The sequence below is a fragment of the Ictalurus punctatus genome, chromosome 10 (assembly GCF_001660625.3).
Source record: "Ictalurus punctatus breed USDA103 chromosome 10, Coco_2.0, whole genome shotgun sequence".
NCBI lineage: Eukaryota > Metazoa > Chordata > Actinopteri > Siluriformes > Ictaluridae > Ictalurus > Ictalurus punctatus.
The window spans coordinates 3,240,823-3,250,000 of record NC_030425.2 but is presented as its reverse complement, the minus strand read 5'-3'; the positions used below and the strand labels follow the sequence as shown (position 1 = coordinate 3,250,000).

Below are 9,178 nucleotides of genomic sequence, written 5' to 3'. Positions count from 1 at the left end.
TGTCACTAAAATTACTGTAGTAACTGGTCCAAACTAGGAAGTGGAATTTTATGTTGTGAACACAGACAAGCATTGTGCTAGAAACAGTGAAACGTCCCAGTGAATTTGTAGTAAATATAAGCACTCTTTGAATGCCGCTCAACCATCAAATGAGTGTACAGAAACTAACTGTTGTATAATAATAAATCGATACTTACATGTGCATTGCCGCATGTTGTCCCATTCCCCATGTTGGTTACAGGTGACAATAAATGTTCCAGGTTCATATCCTTGATTACACTTGAGCGCTATTTTTACATTTCTATAATAAGTGTTTTGTATCCCCGTCACTTCTCCATGTGCAATCTCTGGTTTTTGACAAGTAATTTCTGAAATACAAGCAAAAAAAAAAAAATTATATATATATATATATATATATATATATATATATATATATATATATATATATATATATATATATACTTACCCACCCATTATAAACAAGTTAATAAACTTTTTTTGTAAATGTATACATACCAATACATCGTGGTTCTGGCTCCCAGCCGTTCTCTGTACATGTAATACTTGCAGCTGTACGTTGATAACCATATTCACATCTATACCATGTGTTCTCCCCTAATTTATAAATCCGCTTGTAGTTCGGATTATTTAACAGATGTTCACCTTCGGGATATTCACAGGTGATTTCTGCAAAAAAATATTTGTTTTCATTACTGTATCCTATAAATATGGTGTCAACAATATTTTAGCAGTTTTCATTTCTTTGTATTTTTACCCTCACACACTGGCCTCAATTCCCATTTCCCATCATCTTTGCATTTAATATTTCGTGACACTTGCTTTGTTCCAAAAATCCAGTATTTTTTTGAGCATATAATCTCCACATATTCTCCAGCCAGAAATATATTTTTCCCTATTGGCTTTGTGCTGACAACACCAGTTGTGGGTGATCCAAGTAGACAAGTAATTACTGTTGGTGCCAAAATTAGATAAAACAGAGAGCAGTTTAGAGATCTCCAAAACAGCCATTAAATTTTTTTTTAGGGTATACTGTATAAAGTATTTGCATATAATCATTTAACACCATCAAGAAATCAAACACTGGGGTACCACCTTCACATTCTGGTTTTATACTCCAGCCGTATTTTGTGCACCTAGGATTTCCAGGTCTGGGATTGTACCCTTTTTCACAACTATATTGTAGTATATTGTTTTCTTTGTACTCCTTATCAAGGTTCGTAAATCCATGTGGTATTTCAGGTGGCAGACATTTGATTTCTGCAAGAAACAAACGCACAATTTTTGTAGAACAATATTGTATTATATACAAACAATTCAACAAGTAGCAAGTTTATAAAAACTGCCTTTTGGATATTTATCTATGGAACAGTAACAATAAAGAAATTTTTTTTTCAACACTTCATATAAATTGTTATTTTACATTAAAATATCTAATTGTACACAGTAAAATTAACTAAGTTAATCCTTAGGAAGTAAACTGAATCAAAATGTAACTCGAAGACCATATTTCTAGTTTATTAATACAATACTTAAATTGCTCTGTATGCACCAGTCCAGTTAGCTAGCCTAGAGAAACATAAAAAGTATATGGTGGAAAAACTCCAACTCTCATAAAGTACTGGAATTACCTATACACTTCGGTATTTTGTCACTCCATTGTCCATCACTTTTGCAGTGTATGTCTTCTGGTCCCTCTAACATCTTGTCAGGAGATGCACACTCAAAGTGGATAACATCACCATAGCTTGCTTCTTCAGTGTTGCCTGTTGCAATCACATCACCTAAATTGCTAATAATAGGGCATTTCACCACTGGAGGGGAAGAAAAAATCATCTTAGTTAATGAGACTTTAGAAGCCAATTTCTGTGCAGTTGCACAACCTTTTCTAATGTTTATGGGTTTTTTTGTAAATGTTTACATTTTTACTGATTTTTGCTGGTTGGAATGCCATGCTGAAATGTCACAATCATTTTGTATAGAATCATTGATGGGTCGGGGGACTAAGCAGCTACTATACAAAGAGTGAAATTTTGGAAATGCTCGTTTTCCTGTCTTTTTTTAAACAGTTCATGACATATTATCACATTAATTTAAAATGAAAAATAGTGAGCAAGAAAAAAAATAGCATTCAGTTCTCAGTTACATGAATTTGCATTTCTGGTGAGCTTTTTTGTTTTGTTTCTAAAGACAGTGAAATTAACTGTTAAATAATGAATAGAATAAGCCTAGTTTGAGAGCTCCCAGAATCTCCACTGACAGTCATGAAAATGGCTCTAACACAACAGACTAGATGTAAAGAACCCAAAAGCCAGAAGAAGCAGAGTTCATAAAGCTAAATGCATCTCATGAGGCAGTTTATTTATGTTTATTTTCCTCATTTTTATTGTACAATGAGTATCATAGCATGCAAACTCAATGGGTTTCTATAGAATCTACTCTTCACCCATGCACAAGTGAAAAAAATATACATGGACTGAAATGCTTTTTAAAATGGATAAATAAATCTTTACACTACAAGACTCATTCTTTACAAGCCCACATTGTGAGCTGATTTTCAATAAAGTGCCTTTAGCTAGCTTCATTAGTTACCATGGATCAAGTAAGGTCGCTGTGGAGAAGAACAGGATTTGTTTTACTTTGGAAAAGCGATTCTGGGCAGCTATAAGAAAAGTACCAGACCCTCCAGGTTTCGCAATTTTGCGATTGCATAAATTAATGCAAAATCATGCAAACTCCACAATATTCGGAGGAACTTGCAATTTTTCAAAATTACCGCAGATTTTGGCCAAGACGCGCCATGTGATGTCATCACAATGGGCATTCAACCAAAACCTTCTTTGATTCACATGCATCAAACATGAGTACAGCTAAATGGTCTCATTTACCAACATGCATCACTGTGAAAGACTTTGTGATTTTGTCAATTCTGTTACGCCACGGCCAGTAGAGGGCACTGGCTCGGCTCCTGACGAGTCACGTGACATTGTTTTCGTTCGCTCGCTTCCGGATTGAGCATTTCGTATTAAGTGACTTTAATTTGCCCCAGGTGTCCATGCTTTGAGTTAATCATGTTCTTTATTTAAATGTCTGGGCGACTGAGCACTTTGCTTAGTATTATATTGTGTCTTTAGCTGATCCTGGTTAGTACTGTTTGGATCAGTAATCTCGTTTGTTTTCCATGCCTCGAATGTTCTCGTTTCCCGGTGAAGACCGCGTTTGCTTTAATCATGAGTGTTGTGTCTAATAAAGACTGTGACCTGCACCTGCATCCGCCTCCAGTCTACGTCACGTAACAAATCCAAGTAGTTTTCCACAAAAAAACACAAAAAACTCAGCAAATTGCATCGCAAATTTTGAAAATAAAAATAAAATCATGCAGTAAAATCAACAAGCACAAAAAAAATTAAATCCTGTACAGACTGATAAATAAGTATTACCTTTTGCAGACCATCTTCTTGGTGGCAAGGTGATAATTGATCTTTTTTTAGATTATTTTTGCACAACCGCTTAGCTGGTTGCTTAGCTTTAAAGGTCTAGATCTTAATCATTTGATGCCCCCATTGGGCACTTACCCAATCCCATATATCTATAATCTGGCCAAAATAGACTGGTAAATCAGTGCAAGCAATATACCTTAGGTTTTAATCATTACCCATATGATACTCATATTAAAATGCTCAAAAGTAGTATCCTATAATACTATTACCTGGAATAAAAAAATGTACAGTGATCACAAAAAATTCATAATGTCCATTTGGGTCCATGTACCAAATAAGTTTGGAAAGCCTTGACTTTAATGCAGGTTGCATTAAATAAAAGCATATTTCAAAGGGAAAAAAAAATATTGGGAAACATCTGGTTTGTACATTGGGGTTTCAGTGACTCTAAAAATCTAAAATCAATTCACTCAATTAGATCTCAATAGATCAATTATAGGTATTGTTTACTATAAATAAAATTTTATATACATAGACACACCCACACTTATATATATATATATATATATATATATATATATATATATATATATATATATATATATATATATATATATATAAAAGCAAAAATACTAGAGCAATATCTATTTATTTACCTTCACAGACAGGTACAGCATTATCCCATCCGTCGATACGACAGTTACGATGCTTTACTCTGCTGGCCATTATATACCTTTAAAAAAAACAAGAAAACAGAAGTTTGAGTAGGAATTTAAAAATAGTTTACCAAACAAAATTGAATCTCCATTTGAGATTCAGAATAAGGGTGACAAAATTGTTAACTATTATTCAAAATTGTTAATTACTTTGTAATAGAAATAGGAAACAAAAATGTAATATCACATATTTTGTTTGTTGTTTATATAATGGGGGAGATGGGGAGAGAGGAATATTAGTAAACATTGGACATACTGGCACTATTTAATAAAACATCCTCTTACCCTGGCCTACATGTATATTCCACTGTAGCTCCAAATACAAACTCTGAGTCTTTTGTAAGCTTGAAGTCTCCATTTGGTGTGTCTCCTGGGTGACCACATGGTTTTTCTACAAGAACCAAACAGTTTTCATCATTGCATGCAAAATACGAAATCTTCCTGCACTTTCATATATATTTGCTGTTGACCAGGTATGCTTACTTTTACATTCTCTTCCTGCAATTTTTGTCCATATGCCATTTTCACATTCAAGCCTCAAAGATCCAACGTAGCCGGAGGCACAGTTCAGTTTCACTGTCTGTCCATGTGTATATCTTTCATTAAGATTACTTATCTGGGTATTCTCATAATTAATATTTCCTTTAAGACATTCTATAAAAAAAATAACTATTGGTTAGTAATTAATGAAGGATCATAGTAAGTCCTAGAATTTATGGATTGTCTTCTCAAACTCAGGTCATAAAATTAACATTTAATGTTAAAAACTGTTATGTCAAAATGCTTTTGTTTTTAGAATTTATAGGCACCTTACCTTCATTTTCAGCGAGCGTAATGGAAGATACCCAAAAAGCAAAAAAGAAGATTTTGACAGCCACTTGCATATTATACCCCATCCCTAACAGATTTGCAGCATAGGGATATATGCAGCATAGGGATATATGTTCAGCATACTATGTTCTCCTTTTTGACAGTGGATCAGTAATAGTCATCTGTTAATCATTTATCAGAGCTGACACTGCTCTTTCTACACATTTGGAGTAGTGTTCCATAAAAAAGGGTAATAAATAAACGGAAAAGCATTTGTTTAATAAGCATTTGTTATTCTCAGCTTAAGTGTATGATTATAAGATATGTTTTTTTAAGAAGTGATATTGAACACTTCAGGTCCTTGTGTGCAAGGCAAATATGGGCAAGGTGCAAAATAAAGGTGAAATTTATAAAATGTTTTGGCTTACATAATGTTTAATATGTCCAAAGATGCCCTTATTAGACAAATATTGTAAATTAGCTGCTTTTATCTAACGGTAATGAGAACATTGTCTGCAACAAGGGATGACCACATTCTATTCACAGAAATATTATAGCTAAGCAAAATTTGTTTTAATTTAATTTCTATATATATATATATATATATATATATATATATATATATATATATATATATATATATATATATAAATATTAAATTCAGTGTACTATATTTTTCTCCTGGGGAGCTGCAACAAAGTGGGATAGTTTCACTGCTGTGTACCAGAACACCTAACATTTAAATAAAGAATAGATTTGCAACATTGCAAACAGTGTCTGATGATCAATGATCATTGAGTTACTTGAAGAAGCTGCAAATTTTGTTGCTACAAATTTCCATTACTTTACTGACAAAGTATATAAATTCTTATTATATACTTTGTCAAGATATTTTTGAAGCTCACATTGTAATTTTAAAATTATTTTATAAAAATGAGCACTTATTTATTTTTGCTTTTTGTGGACAGCTGCCACAAAAACTATGTACATAAAAGGTCAATATCCTTTTGCTTGACCCATAGCCAGAGGATCAGCAAAATCCAGTAAGTGGCCCCATGTGATTTCCAAAAAGAGTTGTTTATTTAGCAAGAGATAAGCAGAGGTAGGTTACAGACATTTGGAAAATTTGTGCTGATTTTGAAGAGGAATACTCTTTGCTATATTGGATAAATAAAATCTATGGCTACATTTTATTCTCTCTTTTACCAGTACATCAGTGATTCATTCATTAATCAGCATTGACAACACCAACATTAATCTCTACAAAAACAATATTTACAAAAAATTTCCTTATGGTAATGGCATAAATGTTCTCCAGCTATAGCTTAATGCATAAGAGACAGACACTCTTCCATTTGACAGTTCAATTCATTGTGTAAATTTATTGTGCCATTTTTTGTAAATTACAGAAAAAAAAATCGTTAGACTTTTAACATACTGAGTACAAAGTTCACATAATTCAGCATTGCTTCCTTCTATAAAAACTGGGCCCTGCATATTAGTCTACTGCTGTGGCTCCTGTTGCCCTACTGATCTGCCTGATCCGTCCTGATGGTTTACTTCTGCACTTGTCACTCATTTTCTGTTCAGTTTCTGCTGTTCAATTCAATCCAATTATTCTTTATTTTGGAACACAATTTTAAGAACATTGTCACAAGCAGTTTAACTGAAATTGCGCTAGGCTTTTAGGGGCACCAGCAGCTTTAGTTAGGTGTATTACGGGAGCCAGAGCACCGAACATAGCAGGTAGTATTATGGCCTTAGGCAAGCATAGATTTTCAGTGGTAGTGTTTCACCTATGAGCTAATGTCAGTAAGTGCCTTTGTTAGTCAGAGTTTACTAAGAGTAACATTGTAAATTAGCAAAGGCGATGTAGTACTATGCTCTGGCCTGATCCCAATGCGACGTGTTGATGTAACTTACGGCAGATTATAGTTGCTGAACTGCTGGATTTCCAGGTGGTGCTCCGAAAACAATGTGGGATTTATAGATACAGTCAGGTCAATAATGTGGTAGGATAAGTTAATAATCATCCTATTAGCACTGTTTGGGGTATGGCTTTGGCAGACCAATGAGGTGGAAGCTACCCTATTACCACATCCTTTGTGCAAAAAGATAAGGCATTTCAATAATAATGTAATTAGTCAAGTGTTGCTCAAACACTTTTATGAAACAGGAAAGGTAATTACATAAACAAACAATAGTCAAACAATACATAAACATTCCCTGTACATACATGGATTCTCTGTGTTGGGATACTGCTCTGCCATGATGTCTGGCACAGATGGGGTGACCTCCATAACATTTAGCTTGGGTTAGATCATTTGTTTGGTGACTGGCTGTTGGACTTGACCTTGTGACAAAAGAAAAAGTGACAAAACAGTAATAAAAATTTCCAGTGTGCATTTTTTAAAATTAATTACAAATGACCTGCATACTGGGAATGCACATAATGGATATCTCCAAAGTATAGTTATCATTATCTCATACCTTGCCAGAGGAAATGCCTATAGTAATGGATGGCACCACCACCTCCTGATTACAGGCATGTCAGACTGATTAAAGATGGCAATAAAAAATAATTCAATTACTATATATGTAATTTGCCAATTTGTAGATTGTCTTATCCAGTAGGGCAAAAGTGAGAAGAGCAATACACAAGAATAAAATTAATGTTCATCAGATATTTAACCTTAAAGTGTGGTGCTAGGGAATATTAATCTTTTGTTGAGCAATCTACATATTGGCAAATTACATATAGTGATCGAATTAAGTTTTGAACCTCTTTGGAGGTCTGTTGATACGATTAACAGAAAACACAAATGGTTTGAATATATTTGGATTATTTGATTAATACATCAAGTATCCTTGTGTGCAGAAGTATGTGAACCTCTGGGATTCAAACTGCAAACTGGTTTCAGAATGCAAGGAAATGTTCAATGAAATGTTTTTACTTTCATATTCTAGGGAGAAATAACCGAGGCCAAAACATGCAAAAAACAGAAGGGTTCATAACTTTCAAACATGATCACACACAAACACAATAATTGAACTGTATAAGAAACTTACAATATTTCACACACATACCTTCGTGAACTAGAATTCAAACCTGATTTGTTACATGATTTTGTATCTCGTGCAAATGGTTATACACCAGTTTACAGTAGGCACAGTAGTATTTTCTGCAGCACACTGTGAATCTCTCAATAGAGAGAGATTAGCACTGTCTGATGCTTCTGTACAGGTTAAACACACAAACACACACAATTTATAACATCTATCATATATAGATATAAAATAATACTTTATTAATCCCCAGATGGTGAAATTAGGGTATATATATATATATATATATATATATATATATATATATATATATATATATATATATATATATATATATATATACAGTATCTCACATTTTTGTAAATATTTGATTATATCTTTTCATGTGACAACACTGAAGAAATGACACTTTGCTACAATGTAAAGTAGTGAGTGTACAGCTTGTGTAATAGTGTAAATTTGCTGTCCCCTCAAAATAACTCAACACACAGCCATTAATGTCTAAACCGCTGGCAACAAAAGTGAGTACACCTATGGCAAGTGATGACACTTATGGCAAGTTGCCCAGATCAATATGGTGGCGACATTAAGGTGCAATCCAGCGGCCAATGCAGCATCTATGCATTTAGTATGTCTATGTGCCCGAGAAAATTTTTTGTGCGTTGCGTCTATTAAAGTGAATGTAGGCAACTATACCGGCATTAACCGTCCATTCTGTTAAAAGGACAGAATGAAACATCACCTACATCGTATATTGAGAGCCAGGGGGCTTTACCAGGGATGATATGGTGACTTGGAGGCTGGCATCCACCTTTCTCCTGAATGCGGAAGTCTCGGCTGGCTCACACTGGAAGCTTGTTATACATTTCCGGTCTCTGATGTTTACAGTCAAATTAGCATATTTTCCTAACTGATAATGTGACATTAAACTTGAGAAAATGCCTAAAAATGCATATGGCTCCACAGTGTCAATACTTTTCAATGTCGCGATGAACGTCTTTTGACAGTACCTCACCGTTCAAAGTTTAATGACTGGGTAGATGATGTACTAGGTAGAAGCTATGGCCTGAGGTTAACTACATTAATATAATTAACTACTTCATTTTCTCTAAAGGTGTTGATGGCAAA

General features: G+C 33.9%; 1 protein-coding gene across 11 annotated transcripts in view; it reads right to left on the bottom strand.

Annotated features, from left to right (window-relative positions):
- Positions 1–5,147, bottom strand: part of LOC108270757 (complement factor H) — a 114,362-nt gene extending 109,215 nt beyond the window's left edge. For 9 of the 11 annotated variants that reach the window (XM_053683168.1, XM_053683169.1, XM_053683173.1 and 6 more), the window contains exons 1-8: positions 4,989–5,147; positions 4,658–4,828; positions 4,460–4,565; positions 4,115–4,191; positions 1,650–1,832; positions 1,114–1,278; positions 776–970; positions 517–687 (exon numbers count right to left, since the gene is read on the bottom strand). In XM_053683168.1, the coding sequence (XP_053539143.1) occupies positions 517–687; positions 776–970; positions 1,114–1,278; positions 1,650–1,832; positions 4,115–4,191; positions 4,460–4,565; positions 4,658–4,828; positions 4,989–5,070 (1,150 nt within the window). In that variant the 5' untranslated portion in view covers positions 5,071–5,147. Of the gene's footprint in view, positions 1–197; positions 369–516; positions 688–775; positions 971–1,113; positions 1,279–1,649; positions 1,833–4,114; positions 4,192–4,459; positions 4,566–4,657; positions 4,829–4,988 lie in introns of all 11 variants that reach the window. The other 2 variants (XM_053683177.1, XM_053683172.1) reach the window with 2 other exon arrangements.
- Between the last annotated feature and the right edge of the window lie 4,031 nt (positions 5,148–9,178).